Raw genomic sequence first — 22201 nt, forward strand, 5'->3', positions numbered from 1 at the left:
ACTCTCCCATTGTTCTCGAAATTCTACTGTAGCTAAAAAATCTTGTAGAGCTCTCCTATTGTTCTCGGAATGTTATTGGTTTTTAAACAGCTCTGTAAAACTATCCCATTGTTCTCAGAATTCTACCATAGTTTAAAAATCCTGTAGAACTCTCGCATTGTTCTCGGAATTCTACTGAAGTTTAAAAATCCTGTAGAACTCTCCAATTAATCTTCGAATTCTACTGTAGTTTAAAAATCCTGTATAACTCTCTCATTGATCTTGGAATTTTACTGTAATTTAAAAATCCTCTATAACTCTTCCATTATTCTCGAAATTCTACTGTAGTTTAAAAATTCTGTAGAACTCTCCCATTGTTCTCAGAATTCTACTGTAGTTTAAGAATCCTGTAGAACTCTCACATTGTTCTCGAAATTCTATGGTAGTTTAAAAATCCTGCAGAACTCTCCCATTGTTCTCCAAATATTAATGTTTTTTAAATAACCCTGTAGAACTCTCCCATTGTTCTCGAAATTCTACTGTTGTTTAAAAATCCTTTAGAACTATCGCACTGTTCTCAGAATTCTACTGTAGTTTAAAAATCCTGTAGAACTCTACAATTGTTCTCAGAATTCTACTCTAGTTTAAAAATCCTGTAGAACTCTCCCATTATTCTCTGAATGTTATTGTTTTCTAAATAACCCTGTAGAACTCTCCCATTATTCTCAGAGTTCTACTATAGTTTGAAAATACTGCAGAACTCTCCTATTATTCTCAGAATTCTACTGTAGTTTAAAAATTCTGTAGAACTCTCCAATTGTTCTCAGACTTTTACTTTAGTTTAAAAATCCTGTAGACCTCTCCCATGGTTGTCGGAATGTTATTGTTTTTTAAATAATCCTATAGAACTATCCCATTGTTCTCAGAATTCTACTGTATTTTAAAAATCCTGTAGAATTTTCCTATTGTTCTCGGAAATCTACTGTAGTTTAAAAATACTTTAGAACTCTCCCACTGTTCTCGGAATTCTACTGTAGTTTAAAAATCCTGTAGAACTCTCCAATTGTTCTCAGAATTCTACTCTAGTTTAAAAATCTTGTAGAACTCTCCCATTATTCTCTGAATGTTATTGTTTTCTAAATAACCCTATAGAACTCTCCCATTGTTCTCAGAATTCTACTGTAGTTTAAAAATCATGGAGAACTCTCCCATTGTTCTTGGAATGTTATTGTTTTTTAAATAACGCTGTAGAACTCTCCCATTGTTCACTTTTTTTGCATTTTCACTGCACTTAGAATTTTTTTCCCGTTTTCCAGTACACAATATAGTAAAAGAAATGGTGTGGATCAAAAGTACAACTTGTCCAGCAAAAAAAAACAAACTCTCATATGGCCATATTGACGGAAAAATAAAAAAGTTATGGCTCTTAGAAGAAGAGCAAAACTCAAAAGCACAGAAATGGAAAAGAGCTGCGGCGTGAAGGGTTTAAATAGGAACTACAGCTTTCTGCTGAGTCGAGGATTTCTTCCTGTAGAACTCTCCTATTGTTCTCGAAATTCTACTGTAGTTTAAAAATCCTGTAGAACTCTCGCATTGTTCTCGGATTTCTACAGAAGTTTAAAAATCCTGTAGAACTCTCCAATTAATCTTCGAATTCTACTGTAGTTTAAAAATCCTGTATAACTCTCCCATTTTTCTCGGAATTCTACTGTAGTTTAAGAATCCTGCTGAACTCTCCTATTGTTCTCGGAATTCTACTGTAGTTTAAAAATCCTGTAGAACTCTCCCATTGTTCTGGGAATGTTATTGTTTTTTTAAATAACCCTGTAGACCTCTCCCATGGTTGTCGAAATATTATTGTTTTTTAAATAATCCTATAGAACTATCCCCTTGTTCTCGGAATTCTACTCTAGTTTAAAAATCCTGTAGAACTCTCCTATTGGTCTTGGAAATCTACTGTAGTTTAAAAATTCTGTAGATCTCTTCCTTTGTTCTCAGAATTCGACTCTAGTTAAAAAATCTTGCAGAACTCTCCCTTTGTTCTCCAAATATTAATGTTTTTTAAATATCCCTGTAGAACTTTCCCATTGTTCTCGAAATTCTACTGTTGTTTAAAAATCCTTTAGAACTCTCCCACTGTTCTCGGAATTCTACTGTAGTTTAAAAATCCTGTAGAACTCTCGCATTGTTTTCAGAATTCTACTGTAGTTTAAAAATCCTGTACAACTCTCCCATTGTTCTCGGAGTTCTACTACAGTTTAAAAATATGGCAGAACTCTCCTATTGTTCTCGGAATTCTATTGTAGTTTAAAAATCCTGTAGAACTCTCCCATTGTTCTTGGAATTCCACTGTAGTTTAAAAATCCTGTAGAATCCTCCCATTGTTCTCGAAGTTCTACTTTAGTTTAAAAATCAAGCAGAACTCTCTCATTGTTCTCTGAATTCTACTGTAGTTTAAATATTCTTTATAACTCTCCCATTGTTCTCGGAAACCTACTGTACTTTAAAAATCCTATAGTACTCTCAAATTGTTCTCGGAATTCTACTGTAGTTTAAAAATACTGAAGAACTCTCCTATTGTTCTTGGAATTCTCCTGTATTTTAAATAACCCTGTAGACCTCTCCCATGGTTGTCGGAATGTTATTGTTTTTTAAATAATCCTATAGAACTATCCCCTTGTTCTCGGAATTCTACTCTAGTTTAAAAATCCTGTAGAACTCTCCTATTGTTCTCAGAAATCTACTGTAGTTTAAAAATACTTTAGAACTCTCCTATTGTTCTCGGAATTCTACTGTAGTTTAAAAATCCTCTAGAACTCTCCAATGGTTCTCAGAATTCTACTCTAGTTTAAAAATCCCGTAGAACTCTCCCATTATTCTCTGAATGTTATTGTTTTCTAAATAACCCTATAGAACTCTCCCATTGTTCTCAGAATTCTACTGTAGTTTAAAAATCCTGTAGAACTCTCCCATTGTTCTAGGAATGTTATTGTTTTTTAAATAAGCCTGTAGAACTCTCCCATTGTTCACTTTTTTTTGCAATTTTACCGCACTTAGAATTTTTTTCCCGTTTTCCAGTAAACAATATAATAAAAGAAATGGTGTGGATCAAAAGTACAACTTGTCCACCAAAAAAAACAAGCTCTCATATGGCCATATTGACGGAAAAATAAAAAAGTTGTGGCTCTTAGAAGAAGAAGAGCAAAACTCAAAAGCACAAAAATGGAAAAGAGCTGCGGCGTGAAGGGTTTAAATAGGAACTACAGCTTTCTGCTGAGTCGAGGATTACTTCCTGTAGAACTCTCCCATTGTTCTTGGAATTCCACTGTAATTTAAAAATTCTGTAGAACTCTCTCGTTGTTCTCGAAATTCTACTGTAGTTTAAAATTCCTGTAGAACTCTCCTATTGTTCTCGGAATGTTATTGGTTTTTAAATAACTCTGTAAAACTATCCCATTGTTCTCAGAATTCTCCCATAGTTTAAAAATCCTGTAGAACTCTCACATTGTTCTCGGAATTCTACTGAAGTTTAAAAATCCTGTAGAACTCTCCAATTAATCTTCGAATTCTACTGTAGTTTAAAAATCCTGTAGAACTCTCTCATTGAACTTGGAATTTTACTGTAATTTCAAAATCCTGTAGAACTCTCCCATTGTTCTCGAAATTCTATTGTAGTTTAAAAATTCTGTAGAACTCTTCCATTGTTATCAGAATTCTACTGTAGTTTAAGAATCCTGTAGAACTCTCACATTGTTCTCGAAATTCTATGGTAGTTTAAAAATCCTGCAGAAGTCTCCCATTGTTCTCCAAATATTAATGTTTTTTAGATAACCCTGTAGAACTCTCCCATTGTTCTCGAAATTCTACTGTTGTTTAAAAATCCTTTAGAACTCTCCCACTGTTCTCGGAATTCTACTGTAGTTTAAAAATCCTGTAGAACTCTACAATTGTTCTCAGAATTCTACTCTAGTTTAAAAATCCTGTAGAACTCTCCCACTGTTCTCAGAATTCTACTCTAGTTTAAAAATCCTGTAGAACTCTCCCATTATTCTCTGAATGTTATTGTTTTCTAAATAACCCAATAGAACTCTCCCATTGTTCTCAGAATTCTACTGTAGTTTAAAAATCCTGGAGAGCTCTCCCATTGTTCTTAGAATGTTTTTGTTTTTTAAATAACCCTGTAGAACGCTCCCATTATTCTCAGAGTTCTACTATAGTTTAAAAATACTGCAGAACTCTCCTATTGTTCTCGGAATTCTACTGTAGTTTAAAAATCCTGTAGAGCTCTAACATTGTTCTCAGAATTTTACTGTAGTTTAAAAATCCTGTAGAACTCTCCCATTTTTCTAGGAATTCTACCATACTTTAAAAATTCTGTAGAACTCTCCAATTGTTCTCAGAATTTTACTTTAGTTTAAAAATCCTGTAGACCTCTCCCATGGTTGTCGGAATGTTATTGTTTTTTAAATAATCCTATAGAACTATCCCATTGTTCTCGGAATTCTACTCTAGTTTAAAAATCCTGTAGAACTCTCCTATTGTTCTCGGAAATCTACTGTAGTTTAAAAATACTTTAGAACTCTCCTATTGTTCTCAGAATTCTACTGTAGTTTAAAAATTCTGTAGAACTCTCCCATTATTCTCTGAATGTTATTGTTTTCTAAATAACCATATAGAACTCTCCCATTGTTCTCAGAATTCTACTGTAGTTTAAAAATCCTGTAGAACTCTCCCATTGTTCTCTGAATGTTATTGTTTTTTAAATAACCCTGTAGAACTCTCCCAATTTCACCGCACTTAGAATTTTTTCCCGTTTTCCGGTACACGATATAGTAAAACTAATGGTGTGGATCTAAAGTACAACTTGTCCAGCAAAAAAAAACAAGCTCTCATATGGCCATATTGACGGAAAAATAAAAAAGTTATGGCTCTTAGAAGAAGAAGAGCAAAACTCAAAAGCGCAAAAATGGAAAAGAGCTGCGGCGTGAAGGGTTTAAATAGGAACTACAGCTTTCTGCTGAGTCGAGGATTTCTTCCTTGAAAGGGATATCTAGCACTTAGGGTTACACAGGGCGTATTAGGGTAAAGACTACGGTAAGCGGGGGCGCCACAAACTTTTGTGCATCTAGGGTGCCAACCTCTCTGGCAAGGCAGGGGCTTTACTATGGAATGGAATAAGGGAAAGAAATAGACCTTTTTCTGACCTTTTCCCATCTTGCTTTGTCTTAAATCATTTTAATCCTTTGAAATAACAAAAATAAGACCCTGTGTATATTTGAGACACCCTAATTTTATATTGAGCTTGTGGTGAACTGATAGCTATGTGGCAATATAATTTATTGTACTTGTACATTTCTTGTATTTTTCTGTATTGTCACTTAATTTTGTGAATTCCTGAATAGGAATTATTGTTTTCTGCTCATTGGAATATTTCCTCCTTTTGTGGGATGTTTTACACTTAGTGCTACACTGGGCGAATGAGGGTAAATATAAGGGGGCGCCACAATCTACGTGCATTTAGAGTGCCAACCTCTGCGGCAAGGCAGTAGCTGTTTTAGGGAATGAATTAAGCGAAAGAAATAGGCCCTTTTCTCTGAGCTTTTCCCACCTTGCCTTGCTATAATGTAAGATCTAGTAAATAACAAAATAAAACCCTGTTTACATGTGTGGAATCCTGATTGTAGGAGTACTTACTTTTGAGTAGATGCCATTGTTCCATTATTATTTTTGTTTGTGACCGTAAACTTGGTTTGTTTCCTTTTAATCAAGGAATTAATAAAGTTATAACTTTTTAACTGTATGAGATAAGCCTACTGTGAGACACTTTTGAATACTCTCCACTTTCCTTACTTTGTTAGTCCATTTACATGTCTGCTCTTTTGTTCACTTGATGTTTCATATGAAAAAAAAGTGAACCTGTTTATATTTACAGGGATCAATTGCATGGAAAGCTACATGAGTTTGGTCAATCTGAGGCCACATGCACACGTTGAGTATTTGGTGAGATTTGTACTTTAGTAGTTGTAAGCCAAAAGCAGGAGTGAATGAAAAATGCAGAAGTGGCGCATGAGTTTCTATTATACTTTTACTCTGACTGTTCCACTCCTGGTTTCGGCTTACAAATACGGAGGAAAAAAACTCACCAAATACTCAAAATGTGCACGTGGCCTTAGGCTACATTCCCACAATGAGCTTTTGGTGAGTTTTTAATGCTGCAGGTTTTCTACATCATTTCTGCACCTAATAAGTAAAGCGGCATGTAAAAGTTTGTGCACCCCTTGTCAATATTACTGTTATTGTGAACAGTTAAGCAAGTTGAAGATGAAATGATCTCTAAAAGGCCTAAAGTTAAAGCTGACACAATTCCTTTGTATTTTAGGCAAAATAATTATATATATATTTTCATCTTTTCCATTTTAAAAATTACAAAAAGGAAAATGGTCCGTTGCAAAAGATTGGGCATCATTGGAGATTTGTGTGCTCAGATAACTTAAACCAAGGTTTTAGATTTTAATTAGCCTGTTAGTGTTCACTATCATTGTTAGGAAAGACCAGGTGATGCAAATTTCCCAGCTTTATAAAAACCTAGCCTCCTCTAACCTTGTGCCAAAAACAGCATCCATGGGTTCGTCTGAGCAGCTGCCTAGCACTCTGAAAATGAAAATGGTGGAGGCCCACAAAGTGGGTGAATGCTATAAGAAGATTTCAAGTTGCCTCTTACTCAGTTCGAAATGTAATTAAGAAATGGCAGTTAACCGGAACAGTAGAGGTTAAGATATGGTCTGGAAGAGCAAGCAAAATTTCAGTGAGAGCTGCTCGTAGGATTGTTAGAGAGGCAAATTAGAACCCCCGCTTGACTGCAAAAGACCTTTAGAAAGATTTAGCAAACTCTGGAGTTGTGGTACATTGTTCTACTGTTCAGAGACACCTGCACAAATATGGCCTTCATGGAAGAGTCATCCGAAAAAAATCTCTCCTGCCTCCTCACAATAAAATTCAGCATCATAAATATGCAAAAGAACATTTAAACAAGCCTGATGCATTTTGGAAACAAGTCCTGTGGACCGATGAGGTTAAAATAAAAAAAATCTTTGGCCACAATGATCAAAGGTATGTGTAGAGAAAAAAGGGCACAGAATTTCAGGAACACCTCGCCAAATCTTTAAGCAAGGGGGTAGAGTAATCATGCTTTGAGGTTGTATTGCAGCCAATGCCACGGGGAATATTTCATGGGTAGAAGAGGGAAGAGTGGATTCAATGAAATCTCAACATATTCTTGATATAAACATAACACCACCTTTAAAAAAGGTGAAGTTGAAAAGAGGATTGCTTCTACAAATGGATAATGATCCTAAACACACATCAAAATCTACAATAGACTACCACAAAAGGCGTAAGCTGAAGGTTTTACAATGGCCTTCAGTCCCCTGATCTGAACATCATTGAAAATCTATGGCTAGACCTCAAAATAGCAGTGCATGCAAGATGACCCAGGAATGTCACGGAACTGGAAGAATTTTCCAAGGAAGGATGAAAATCCCTCAAAGAAGAACTGAAAGACTCTTGTCTGGAAACAAAAATCATTTACATGCTGTGATACTTTCAAAAGGGGGTGCTACTAGGTACTAACCCTGTAGGGTGCCCAAATTTTTGTATCAGCTCATTTTCCTTTTTGAAATTTTTAAAATGTAAAAGATGAAAAAAAATATACATTTTTTTTATGTCTCAAACACAAAGAAAATGTGTCATCTTTAAATGTAGGCCTTTCAGAGATCATTTCATCTTCAATTTGCTTAATTGTTCACATTAACAGTAATTTTGACCAGGGTACCCAAACTTTTACATGCCACTGTAAATTAGGTTACTTGTACTTTTTTCATTGAGTTTTTTAGTTCAATTCTCTTGTTGATATGTCATGTTTTTAACAAAGCTGCTTTGTTTTTGATACTTCCTAGTATTTGGCTATGACAAAGCTGTGTTGATACAGTCATATGCAGATTACACACGTTTCTGATGCATTTCCGCAGTGGAAATGCACTAAAAACTCATGTGCGTTTTTTACCTGTTTATTTTCCTCATCTAATACAAGTCTATGGGGAAAATCTGCACCGAAAACTCAGCATACCTGCAAGAGAAATTAACATGTTGCAGATTATAAACACTCACCACAGGTCAGTTTACACTGAGTAAGAAAATAAAAGAACAGTGTGCATGAGATTTCTATAAATCCCATCCACTTTGCTGGAACTGTAAGACATTGCGTTTTTGCCACAACGAAAATGCGCAGTGTCAAAAACGCACCAAAAGTAAATTTTGGGCACACAGTCATTATCAAATTCTTAGCAGGATCCATCACCCTATTTGACATCGTTGGAAACAAGAATGCGAATGAAAAAAGTTGATTCAAACAGATGTCAGTTCTTTATCAGTTTCGATCAGTTGTATGAATCATTTTCTCTATTGTTTATGCTAGCTTCATTAGATTATAAAGCTCACCATACACATTAGATACATGTCAGACATTTTCAGTCTAATGTGCAATATGACCTCTTAACTGTTCCATGATGGCAAATTTAACATGTTTGATTATTCATTTTGTCAAGGCCTAAATCAATTACAGCAGTCTCTCAACCCCTCATAGAAATAAATATGCAGGCTTAGCCAAGCTGAGCATACATATTTATGGGAATGTCAAGAGAAATAGGGCTCCTGTCCATCTAAGTCTGTTTTGATAATGATCATTACAGATACATTCCCAGAATCCAAAGTTATCCCCTGTCCATAGGGGTAGGATCACCAGCAATCCCAATAACCAGGTTCTACGCCATGAAAAGAATAGAGGTACGCATGCTCGACCTCTACTTCATTCACTGTCTATGAAACTGCTAGAAATATGCGAGCGCTGTACTTTCTACAGAAGTCCTACTCAAGAAGGGGATTTGCAGTTCTTCGCATCACTGTGGGTCCGACCTTTCAGTAATTTATCCTCTAGCTCATGGATAGTGAATATCTTTGGATTCTGGGAATACTCCTTTGAACAGCACTTTGCCTAAAGAAGTTTTTAGAGATTAATTATTGATCATTTATCTTTAATATAGGCTATCAGTGTTTGATCGGTGGGGTTAAACCTTCAGAACCTCACAAGTCGATACAGTGAATGAGTCACACTGTTCGTACTATTCATTGCTTACATGGCCATGGCAAATTCTCCATGCTAGAGACTGTGTCTGCTATTGCAGCATGGCCCAGATGTTGGATTAACCTATCCGTAATGGCAGTTTAAGACTAGATGAGCAATCCTAGCTAACATACACTGTACTTGTATTTGCAGCATTTCCACACTACATTGCTTTGTGACTGTTAAAGAAGTTGGCCACTACTTGGACAACTCCTTGTCATACACCACGCCTGGCCCCAATAAAATAAAAAAGCCTATACTCAGATCCCGTGCCAGCGCCATTCCAGCGATGTCGGCAATCCCATGCGGCTGTTGTGACCACTGGAATGGCACCGGCACGGAAGGCGAGTATAGGCTTTTTTATTTTATTGGGGCCAAACATTTAGATTAAGAAGGGGTTGTCCTAGTAGTGGACAACCCCTTTAAGCGTTTATAAATGTTTCACATGAGTATAGAGCTGTGGGAGATGAACAATAATAATTTTTCACCTAATTTTGCATTTGTCTGTTAAATATAAATTAATCGGAATTACGTCATCTAAACAAATGATTCTATTTGTTTTAGATAAAACTTAAAGAGATCTTTGAGACCCCATCCGAGGTTATCCTGATTTTAGAACTGGTAACAGGAGGAGAACTATTTGACAGGTAAATATTTAGAATTTTTAAAAGAATGCCTCCTATACACTGCACTATGTAGCTAGGATTTCATAAAAAATATCGAGAATTGTAAACAGTTACAATATTACATTGGGCTTCATCCAACATTACTGTTGTAAACTTGCCATATTTTCTATCTCTGGTGGGTTACTGGTTCTCCTTCAAAAGACCAAGCTAATGTATGGAAACATACTTACAGGCAGGGCTTGATTGGCCATCTTGCAAATGCCTGCTAGAGGCTGGCATAATGCAGAGGCCATCAAGCAGTTCAATGACAATCACTTCATTGCACCAGGCTGGAGACTCAATTGCAGTGCAGAGCTCATACAATGTAGCAGCAGTGCGCATGCATACTAATAAGAGCAGCAAAGCTACAAGATGGGGCCGTGTATAGAGGGACTGAAAGGAGAGATATAATGCAGGATGAGGCTGTATATGGAGGGGCTCTGAGAAAAAATATACTGCAGGATGGGACTGTATATGGAGAGGCTGAGAGGAGCGATTTACTGCAGCATTGGGCTCTGTATAGAGGGGTGGAAATTAGTATTATACTGTAGAATGGGGATTTATACAGGTGGCTGAAAAGAGTGATACACTGCAGTATCAGACTGTATGTAGAGGGGCTTAAAGGAAGAATGAACTACAGGAGGGGGCTGGATATAGATGAGAGGAGTGATATACTAATAGGGCTGTATATAGAGGGGCTGAGAGAGTAATGTACTTCAGGATGGGGCTGCATAAGGAGGGGATGAGAGAAGCGATGTATTGAGTCATGGGGCAGTGAATAGTGGGACTGATAGGAGTTATGTACTGCAGAATGGTTGAGCTGTATATACGAGGGGTTGAGGAGTAACATACTGCAGTATGGGGCTGTGTAGAGTGGGGCTGAGAGGAGTGATGTATTGCAGGATGGGGCTATGTAGAGAGGAGGATGTAAGGAGTGATGTATTTCAGGATGGCTCTGTATACAGAGGAGCTGACAAGAGCGATGTACTGTAGGGAGGGTGTATATAGAGTGGCTGAGAAGAGCAATGTCATAGCTACAGTGTAATTGAGGCATGACTTTGTTCTGGGCTGATTAATCAAAAGAAGAGCTGGAGCTGGAGATGGTGATAGGTAGGAGGAGGTTCACAAGGGTCTGATCCGAACGGCCACAGACTACTGAAGTGGCCCGCTGCACCAGCATCCTATTAATCGTTTTTCTCAACTCTACAGGACAGTGATGTCTTTTTTTTGAGACTGTATGTTGGAGGGAGCTGAAGACAGGGGAGTGATGTTACTAACATGGGACTGTAGGTTGTAGAAAATTTCTGGTCCACAGAGGAGACACCATATGATTTAACCATTTTAAAATGTAGTCACAAGATACAGAAGAGGACCAGAACCATCCTGATATTAGGAGAAAACAGTGATCTATAAGGAAATGCTTGCAAACTGTATAACATTCATATTGCTAACAGACTAAGAAATCCAATTTTTTCCAGGGAGGGCTTCTTTAAAGGGAGCCTTGCAGCGCAAAATAACTGCTAAAATCAACCACAGGAGCATGGTGAATCATTGCAGTGGCCTCGACATTCTTTTGTCTCCTGTAAAGCTAGAGTTGTTAATCAAAGAAGAATGGGATTGAGATTGATGCAAAACAATGGCCATACCAATGGTACACTAAGCGCCTTTTCTTGATTTGAACCATTATTTGTTGCTGGTAGACTCCCTTTAATCATTTCATTCTACAGGCACACACCACTGACTACAGTCATGGCCAAAAGTATTGAGAATGAGACAAATAGTAATTTTTCCAAAGTTTACTGCTTCATTTTTTGTAATGGCAATTTGCATATACTCCTGAATGTCAAAGAGTGATCAGCTTAACAGCAATTACTGTACTTGCAAAGTCAATATTTGCCCAGAAAATGAACTTTAACCCCCAAAACACATTTCAACATCATTGCAGTCCTGCCTTAAAAGGAGCAGCTAACATCGTTTTAGTGATTGATCCATTAACACAGGTGTGGGTGTTGATGAGGACAGGGCTGGCGATCAATCAGTCATGATTAAGTAAGAATGACATCACTGGACACTTTAAAAGGAGGCTGGTTCTTGGTATCATTGTTTCTCTTCAGTTAACCATGGTTATCTCTAAAGAAATGTGGCACCCCAGGGGTCTGGTTTCCACAGTAACGGCAATGTTATGTCTGAGAGCAGGTGGGAGGTCTCTTGGTCAGGGATCCTGTGCATGCCACACCTCCTGCCCAGTCCTGGGAGGGGAAGAACTTCCCCTATATAAACCTAGGGCTGAGGCAGGGTTAGTGAGTAGAGAAGAAGTAGAGTTCAGAGGGAGAGTGCAGCCAGGAGAGCTGACAGGGAGCTGTGGCTCCGGCTGGGCCCAGCTCCTGGGCCATGCCAGAAGTAGAGAAGAGAAGCAGCATAGGAAGAAACAACAGGAGCTCTGTGGGAGCAGTGTTACAAGGAGTCAGGGGCTGGCAGCTGCAGAGCTCGCCCTGACTGAGAAGATTTCTTACCGGACCCGGAGTCCGAGGCTGTGGGGACTAACTCCTACCCAGCAGCAGAATCCGTCAGGCAGGGGATTTCAGGTCCTCTGGCCAAGAAACCCGAAGGCACGGTCACACGCATGGGACCAGCACCGCCGTCATGGAGCGGAAGCTACTAGAAGGCCCCGAGTCACCGGCCATACGGGTGAGCACCACACGGTACACTCAGGGACGTGGGCTACTTATACCCGCCTCTAGCAAGGTAGCCAGAAGAGTACAGTCAGTTTGGGAGGCCTACAACTCCGCCTGGCCAGGGGAGATCCCATCTGCTCAAGGACTGACCAGGCCCCAATCGCTAGCCAGTACTCCGGGAGGGTCTATCTTTGTCACCAGTAAAGACCCTGAATCACACCGCATCGTCTCTGAGTGATTCCTGCTACCCCCATCATCCATACCCCTCCCGTTGGGGGTTATACTATCACGCTGCACAATCCTACCACCGGCCTCAGCGGTCTGCCCTGCAGCAGCAGCTCCTTAGCTGTACTCAACGGGTGGCGTAGTCGTCCAACATCTACCGCTGATACAGCGCCACTTAGTCTGACTCCCTGGGCACGGACCGGATCACCGCCACGAGACTACAACCCTCAAAAGATCCGGCTCCGGGTAAGCTCCCGCGTGCGCAACGCAGCACGACACAGGCCCAGGGGCGCGTCAGAAACACGAGCAGCCATCATTGCACTGCACAAAAATGGCCTAACAGGGAAGAGTATCGCAGCTACAAAGATTGCACCTCAGTCAACAATCTATCGAATCTTCAATAATTTCAAGGAGAGAGATTCCATTGTTGTCAAAAGGCTCCAGGGCGCCCAAGAAAGACCAGCAAGCGCCAGGACCGTATCTTAAAACTGTTTCAGCTGCGGGATCGGACTAGCAGCAGTGCCGAGCTTGCTCAGGAATGGCAGCAGGCTGGTGTGAGTGCTTCTGCACGCACTGTGAGGCGGAGACTCTTTGAGCAAGGGCTGGTTTCAAGGAGGGCAGCAAAGAAGCCACTTCTCTCCAGAAAAAACATCAGGGACCGACTGATATTCTGCAAAAGGTACAGGGAGTGGACTGCTGAGGACTGGGGCAAAGTCATTTTCTCTGATGAATCCCCTTTTCGATTGTTTGGGACATCTGGAAAACAGCTTATTCGGAGAAGAAGAGGTGAGTGCTACCACCAGTCTTGTCTCATGCCAACTGTAAAGCATCCTGAAACCATTCATGTGTGGGGTTGCTTCTCAGCCAAGGGAATCGGCTCACTCACAGTCTTGCCTAAAAACACAGCCATGAATAAAGAATGGTACCAGAATGTCCTCCAAGAGCAACTTCTCCCAACCGTCCAAGAGCAGTTTGGCGCCCAACAATGCCTTTTACAGCATGATGGAGCACCTTGCCATAAAGCAAAGGTGATAACTAAATGGCTCATGGAACAAAACATAGAGATTTTGGGTCCATGGCCTGGAAACTCCCCAGATCTTAATCCCATTGAGAACTTGTGGTCAATCATCAAGAGACGGGTGGACAAACAAAAACCAACAAATTCTGGCAAAATGCAAGCATTGATTATGCAAGAATGGACTGCTATCAGTCAGGATTTGGTCCAAAAGTTGATTGAGAGCATGCCAGGGAGAATTACAGAGGTCTTGAAGAAGGGGCAACACTGCAAATATTGACTTGCTGCATTAACTCATTCTAACTGTCAATATAACCTATTGGTACTCATAATATGATTGCAATTATATTTCTGTATGTGATATAAACATCAGACAAACACTAATAAAAACCAGAGGCCAGCAGATCATGTGAAAATATAATTTTGGTGTCATTCTCAAAACTTTTGGCCATTACTGTACCTTGCATCACCAAGGGAGACTACTCTTTAAAGGGTTTTCTACTTTAAAGAAGGTACTTTTCATATACCTATGCCCACGCATTCGAACAACTTTCTGGTGGTGTGGCCGAGGCCCAAATTTGTTGTGTGTTAAACAGGACTATGGTTACCCCCCTGATGTTCCATCTAAGCTGTGCAGCTTCTAAATTTGCCCAACTCGTAAGGCTGCATTCACACATCCATGTGACACATCTATGTGCTGTTTGTTTGTTTTCTTGGACAACACATGGACCCATAGAGTTTCAGTCCATGAGACTCGGAGCAGGTCCTATTTTCATTCATTTTGCAGACCAGACTTGGCTATTAAAATATATCGGTGTCACATCTTAGTCTGAACAAAATGATGCAACTACTACCCTGATTGCTAGGTGGCGTCGCACTAATACCATGGTTACTGTTGAAAGTTTAGCTTTTTGATTGCTGAGACTATTTGACCCTTTCCTGTCCACCTGTGATTTGCTGCAGTGAGATGGTAATGTAATTAGCTCTCTGCTGGGAGCCATGGACGGGACTCCTTAGTATATAAACCCCAGCAGTCAGTCTCTGGCTGACAGTTATTTAGTTCAGCTAAGACCCAGTGACTCTGGTTAATTGCTCTCGTGTGATATTTTGTATATCTTATTTTTTTTTACCTCAGCTTGTATTTTCACCACCCGCTTACTTTCTGATTTTGTCCCTGATGCAACTTCTTGGTCTTGACTCCTCGTGACAATTTCTCATGCTTCTGTTTCGCTCTTCCGGTCAGCAGCCCTTCTGCGGAAGTAATTCGGTGATCCCTGTTGTGATAATAGGGAGAGGAAAGAATCAATGCAAGGAAGCAAGTGATCACCTGATATTAGAATAAGCATACAATTTTATTACTACAAAAGGGACACACATGTAAGGTAATTAAATCACTTATAAAACCATGAGACAATACAAAAAACATATTTGTATTAACCCCTTTCCCACCTTGGACGTATGAGTACATCCAAGGTGGTATCTCCGCACTCCATGCGGGCTCCAGTGATGATCTGATCAGCTGTCATGTGCCCCTAACAGCCACAGGTGGAATCGCAATCCACCCGCGGCTGTTAGCTAGTTAAAGGCCGCTGTCAATCTCTGACAGCGGCAATTAACATCGCCACACCAGAAGCGCATCATAAGTCCCGTCCATCGGCACCCATGTCACATGACCGAGGGTCACCAATGGGTTGGCAATGACAACCCGTGGTCTGCAGGAGACCCCTGTGGTTGTCATTGCCGGGATGCTATGAGCGCCGCCCAGCGCTGCTGTGTGTAGACAAAGGCGATCAGACGATAGCAGTTTCTAGTGTCCTATGGAGACTATTGAAGCAAGTATAAAGTAAAAAAAAAATGTTTTTAAAAATATTTAAAAAAATTTAAAAAATATAAAAGTTCAAATAACCCCCCATTTACCACATTCAAAATAAAACAATAGAAAAAAATCAAATATACACATATTTGGTATTGCCATGTTCAGAATCGCCAGATCTACAGGCGTAATGAGAAAAATAATCAAAAAGCCAGAATTACGTTTTTTTGATCACTGCAACATTGAAATAAAACTCATTAGCAGACGATCAAAAGATTATATCTACCCCAAAAAGGTATCAATAAAAATGTCAGCTCAGCGAGCAAAAAGTAGACCATCACCCGGCCCCACAGCCTGAAAAATGGAGATGCTATGGGTCTCGGAAAATGGCGCCATTATTTTTTGCAAATCTTGGATTTTTTTTTCACCATTTAAATAAAAAAGAATCTATACATGTTTGGTATCTACAAACTCATAATGACCAGGGGAATCATAACGACAGGTTCGTTTTAGCATCCAGTGAACATTGTAAAAAAAAAAAAAGATAACAATTGTTGAATTGCACTTTTTTTTGCAATTTTACCGCACATTGAATTTTTTGTCCCGTTTTCCAGTACAAGATATGGTAAAACCAGTGATGTAGTTCAAAAGTAAAACTCATCCTGCAAAAAAAGAGCCCTCATGCGGCCATATTGGCTGAAAAATAAAAAGTTATGGCTCTGAGAAGACAGGGAGCAAAAAAACAAAAATGGAAAAAACAAGGCCGTGATTAGTTTAAAGACCCTCATCTTGGGAAGCTGGTGTAGGGGGAAACAAGGGCTTGTGTGCGCATTCATTGCCAGGGCTGAATTTCAGTCCCAGTCCAGCCATGTTTACATGCAATTCTACAATTGTAAAAGTATGCAAATTAACTCTTCTTCAAAATGAAGGAAACTATTTCACATGAACAGGCTGATTGACAGCTGCACATTTTATCATAGATACTATTTTGGACACTCAAGCAATGAAAACATAATTTTTTTTTTAAATCTAATAAATATAAGCAGCTATTTTACCATGAAGGCCTGCTGCACAAAGTCTCCTCTTAACAGTTGTTGTAGAGATGTGTCTGCTGCTAGAACTCTGTGTGGCATTGACCTGGTCTCTAATCTGAGCTGCTGTTACCCTGCGATTTCTGAGGCTGGTGACTCGGATAAACTTATCCTCAGGAGCAGAGGTGACTCTTGGTCTTCCTTTTCTGGGGTGGTCCTCATGTGAGCCAGTTTCTTTGTAGCGCTTGATGGTTTTTGCAACTGCACTTGGGGACACTTTCAAAGTTTTCCCAATTTTTCGCACTGACTGACCTTCATTTCTTAAAGTAATGATGGCCACTCGTTTTTCTTTACTTAGAATTTGTATTATGGCAAGAAAAAAGTAGCTAACAGTCTATTCAGTAGGACTATCAGCTGTGTATCCACCAGACTTCTGCACAACACAACTGAATGTCCCAACTCCATTTATAAGGCAAGAAATCCCACTTATTAAACCTGACAGGGCACACCTGTGAAGTGAAAACCATTTCCGGTGACTACCTATTGAAGCTCATCAAGAGAATGCCAAGAGTGTGCAAAGCAGTCATCAAAGCAAAAGGTGGCTACTTTGAAGAACCTAGAATATAAGACATATTTTCAGTTGTTTCACACTTTTGTTAAGTATATAATTCCACATGTGTTAATTCATAGTTTTGATGCCTTCAGTGTGAATGTACAATTTTCATACTCATGAAAATACAGAAAAATCTTTAAATGAGAAGGTGTGTCCAAACTTTTGGTCTGTACTGTATGTTTCCTCATTGCCCAAGTCTATTTGAAAGTTGGTGGATATACAAGCAGATTTTTCTGGTGTGATTTGAGCATCTGTATCTTTGGTCTACAGAGCTTGGAATTGTAATTCTATCTTGGCCAGAGAACATCATGTAGAGGGAATAGTAATCATGACTCATCTTTCCAAGGTCCCATAATCTGTCAGTTGTGTTTCATACACTAAGCCATTTGTTCCCTAGAAGAAATGTTTATAGACAATAACTCCATCCACATGGCATTTGATGGGGATGTCACAATTTTATTTATATTGTATTTGCACAGATTGCGATACATAAAGGTACAGTAAGGAATACGTGTATGGTAATGCTTTACAACCATTTTGATTTTTTTTGTTTAGGATAGTGGATCGTGGATATTACAGTGAAAGGGATGCAGCCTGTGTTGTACAACAGATCCTGGAAGCAGTTGCTGTGAGTTAAGATTGATCATAATTAAATTACTAAACCTGAAGCTTATCATTTTTGACTACTTTTTTCATTGTTTTGTTTTTTGTAGTGTTCTTCCTATGTTTAAGCGTTTTCTGAACATATAAAGGAATACCATGTCTTTAAGACATTACAATCAGTGGTGGTCTGACCTCTTGGATTCTTACAGTTCCATACAACTGATTGAGAGCTGCATTTGCCTTATACCACCAAGGGACAGGTAGCTGGAATGGCCTGGTAGGAGAGTACAGCTGATACAGGCAGGCCTGGCAGGGACACAGGAACCACAGATGCAGATGGGTACAACTGATACACAGACTGATAAGACTGGTGCAAGTGGATCCGGCTGATATACGGACTGGCACGGCAAATGCCGACGAGTTTGGCTAATATGCAGATTGGCATGACAAGTGCATGCAGGTCAAGGCAGATATACTGATGGGCATTGCAGTTGTGGACCGGACCGGCATATATACAGGCAGGCAGGAGGGCACGGCTGATACACAGTCAGGCAGGTGCTTGCGCGCACGGCTGATATACAGGCAGGCAGGTGAGATGGATGATATAACTGCAACACAGGCAGGCATGGATATACAGGACAGGTATACTGAGATACGAGCACTGGGGACCTGAGAACTAGCAAGCATGTTTTGGAACAGACTAACAAAGTTGCACAGGCACCCCCATGCAGGTACCTTAAATAGTAAGGGTCTCCAAGCCATTGGCTGGGGACACTTTAGGACGGCGTGCACTGTCCCTTTAAGAAGGAGGGAGCACGGGCGCTCTAACCACAGTGCCCGGGGATCTGTGCGCCGTGCACATATCCCGAACGTCAGGAATGGAGGAAGGAAGTGCGGGACGGAGGCCGCTGTGGGGAGTTAGTCGGCGTCCCTGCCCGGGTAGGGAAGCAGTGTGCAGGGACATCGGCGCTACACCAGGTTGCCATTATGCAGAGAAATACTGTGAAATCTATGCAATGGTGCCTTTTCACTCTCAGAAAAAAAATGATGGGGTCCAGACCATTCCTATGCGTTCTCACTAACTTTCATTGCTATTTTGCACCTGGGGTCCATCTTTGTCAGCTCAGCCATCTGTGAATAAACATGCTGCATAGTGGAGTGACAAGATGAAATTTCCTGTATATTTAAGATGGGTTCTTATCAACTAAAACTTGAATGCAATAATATATAACCATTAAACTTGAATAAGTGGCATTACCATACATAGTAGTTTAACCTTTCTCTCGCATAATAGCTTTTGATTTTACTTTTCACGTTTTTCGAACGTTATTGGACACCAGTAAGATTTGTGTGTGTTAAACTATACCAGATATTTCATTGTCATTGGTACTATCAGGTTAGCACTGGTTTTGAAAGCTAGTATAATGAATGCTAGTGTATATTTTTTTCATATCTTCCAGTATCTGCATGAGAACGGAGTTGTTCATCGTGACCTCAAGCCAGAGAATCTTCTTTATGCTGATGTGTCCCCAAATTCCCTTCTTAAAATTGGTAACCTTTATTACTGGATTTTACATTGTAAAAATTATAATACACAGTTTAGAACCTTTAATGATCGTTACTCTCCATGAGGGAAATACATTATAAGTGGAAATTGGTTAAAAGAGATTGTCCCCTTTCAGAAAAGTTTTTCCAGTAAGTTCCGTTGTTTGTCAAAAGACAAACTGCACTTTACTTACCTTGCCTTGACCCTTGACCCTGCACCGAGTCTCCACCACTGCTCCCGGCGTTTGTCATTGTCTGCAGTGCTGACATCACATTGACAGCGATGCAGGCAAAAACTGAGCTGAGTGGGTCTGCCGATGGAGACGGCACAAGCCGCTCAGAGCTGCTAAGCATACTTATTGACTATAGTACTGTTAACATGACGTCAGCACTGCAGACAAAAACAGACACTAAGAGCAGCAGCAGGGTTTTATCGCTGGTCCAGAGTGGAGTTCGGGTTTGTGAAGCACACTTTGGATTTAGTACTACTAACAGAGCTTATTGAAAAAGGTTTTCTCAAAGGGGACAATCCCTTTAAGATGGGTCATTCACTAGCAAGAAATATAACAAAGCAGTAAAATTGTAACTTAGGCTTTGTGGTTGAATTAGAGGCAACAGGAGAACAGGAGTCTTTTTTTTGCATCCACTTTGAACGATGTCTTGTTACTATATATATATATATATATATATATATATATATATATATATATATATACACACAGTGGGGAAAATAAGTATTTGATACACTGCCGATTTTAAAAGTTTTCCCACCTACAAAGAATTAATTTTTATCGTAGGTACATTTCAACTGTGAGAGACAGAATCTATAAATAAAAACCAGAAAATCACATTGTATGATTTTTAAATAATTAAATTGTATTTTATTGCATGAAATAAGTATTTGATCACCTACCAACCAGCAAGAATTCTGGCTCTCACATACCTGTTACTTTTTCTTTAAGAAGTCCTCCTACTCTGAACTCATTACCTGTATCAATTGCACCTATTTGAACTCGTTACTTGTATAAAAGACACCTGTTCACACACTCAGTCAATCACCTTCCAACCTCTCCATCATGGCCAAGACCAAAGAGCTGTCTAAGGACACCAGGGACAAAATTGTAGACCTGCTGGGATAAGCTACAGGACAATAGGCAAGCAACTTGATGAGAAGGCAACAACTGTTGGCACAATTATTAAAAAATGGAAGAAACACAAGATGACTGTCAATCTTCCTCGGTCTGGGGCTCCCTGCAAGATCTCGCTTCATGGGGTAAGGATGATTCTGAAAAAGGTCAGGAATCAGCCCACAACTACACAGGAGGACTTGGTCAAAGACCTGAAGAGAGCTGGGACCACAGTCTCAAACATTATTGTTAGTAACACACTACGCTGTCATGGATTAAAATCCTGCAGGGCACGCAAGGTCCCCCTTCCGACACCAGCACATGTCTGGGCCTTTTTGAAGTTCGCCAATGACCATCTGGATGATCTAGAGGAGGCATGGGAGAAGGTCATGTGGTCAGATGAGACCAAAATAGAACTTTTTGGTATCAAATGTACTCGCCGTATTTGGAGATAGAAGAAGGATGAGTACAACCCCAAGAACACCATCCCAACGGTGAAACATGGTGGGGGAACATCATATTTTGGGAGTGTTTTTTCTGCAAAGGGTATGGGACGACTGCATCATATTGAAGGGAGGATGGATGGGGTAATGTAGTGCCGGCGTCCCTGCCCTCTGCTAGGCAGGGATGCTGTTCCCCTCACCCCTCTGCTCCGAGCCCGGCGTCCTCCTCCCACTCTGCTGGCAGCGCGCGCTCCTTCCCGGCCACGGTGCTTAGGGCGCGCGCGCGCGCGCTCCCTCCCTCTGAAAGGGGCCGCGCGCGCTGTCCTAAGGAGTCCCCGGCCAATGGCCGGAGGACTTCACCATATATAAGGCACCTCCTCCAAAATGGAGGTGCCCGAGCAATGTTGTTGCACTGTTCACTACTCTGCTTCAGCCCTCAGGTCCCGTTGCCAGTTACCTGCCAGATTCCTGCCAGTTTGCTGTCTGATTCCTGCCTGATATTCTGCTTACCTGCCTGTTAGCCTGAGGTCCGACGGTCTGCCTACCGACTCCTGTCAGTCTGTCTAAGGACCAGCTTGCCCGCTCACCTGGGAGCGCTCCTCTGCTACCTGCCTGCTAGCCTGAGGTCCGACGGTCTGCCCTCCAACTCCTGTCAGTCTGTCTATGGACCAGCTTGCCCGCTCACCTGGGAGCGCACATCTGCTACCTGCCTGCTAGCCTACCTGGAGGCTCCGCCGTCACGTGCTGTGACCACCTGCCATTCCAGAGACTCTTGCCCACTCACCTGGGAGCGCACACCTGTTACCTGCCTGCTAGCCTACCTGGAGGCTCCGCCGTCACGTGCTGTGACCACCTGCCATTCCAGAGACTCCTGCCCGCTCACCTGGGAGCGCACACCTGTTACCTGCCTGCTAGCCTACCTGGAGGCTCCGCCGTCACGTGCTGTGACCACCTGCCATTCCAGAGACTCTCGCTTGCTCACCTGGGAGCACACATCAACCATCTGCCTGCTAGCCTACCTGGAGGCTCTGCCATCACAGGTCGTACCTACCCTTTACCCAGAGACTGCCCCGGTCACTTGCCGTGACCTCCTGCCCGTTCATCCAGAGACTGCCCCGGTCACTTGCCGTGACCTCCTGCCCGTTCATCCAGAGACTGTCCCGGTCACCTGCTGTGACTGCCTGCCCGTCTTCCCTGGTCGCCACCCGCTCCCTTACAAGGACCGCCCCCTTGTATAGTAGCTCAGAGGTTCGGCCTCCCAGACCCGTTGCAGTTTGCTCGGGCCATGG

The 22201-nt window shown here is 40.9% G+C and overlaps 1 protein-coding gene across 4 annotated transcripts in view; it reads left to right on the forward strand.

Annotated features, from left to right (window-relative positions):
- LOC141170275 (calcium/calmodulin-dependent protein kinase type IV-like) overlaps nucleotides 1–22201 on the forward strand; it is a 291198-nt gene that overhangs the window by 125997 nt on the left and 143000 nt on the right. For all 4 annotated transcript variants that reach the window (XM_073655149.1, XM_073655146.1, XM_073655147.1 and 1 more), the window contains 3 exons: nucleotides 9722–9804; nucleotides 17750–17822; nucleotides 19258–19348. In XM_073655149.1, the coding sequence (XP_073511250.1) occupies nucleotides 9722–9804; nucleotides 17750–17822; nucleotides 19258–19348 (247 nt within the window). The remainder of the gene's footprint in view (nucleotides 1–9721; nucleotides 9805–17749; nucleotides 17823–19257; nucleotides 19349–22201) is intronic.

This window comes from Phyllobates terribilis, unplaced genomic scaffold (genome assembly GCF_046119375.1).
Source record: "Phyllobates terribilis strain yellow unplaced genomic scaffold, ASM4611937v1 Scaffold_1__5_contigs__length_1240528914, whole genome shotgun sequence".
Taxonomy (NCBI): domain Eukaryota; kingdom Metazoa; phylum Chordata; class Amphibia; order Anura; family Dendrobatidae; genus Phyllobates; species Phyllobates terribilis.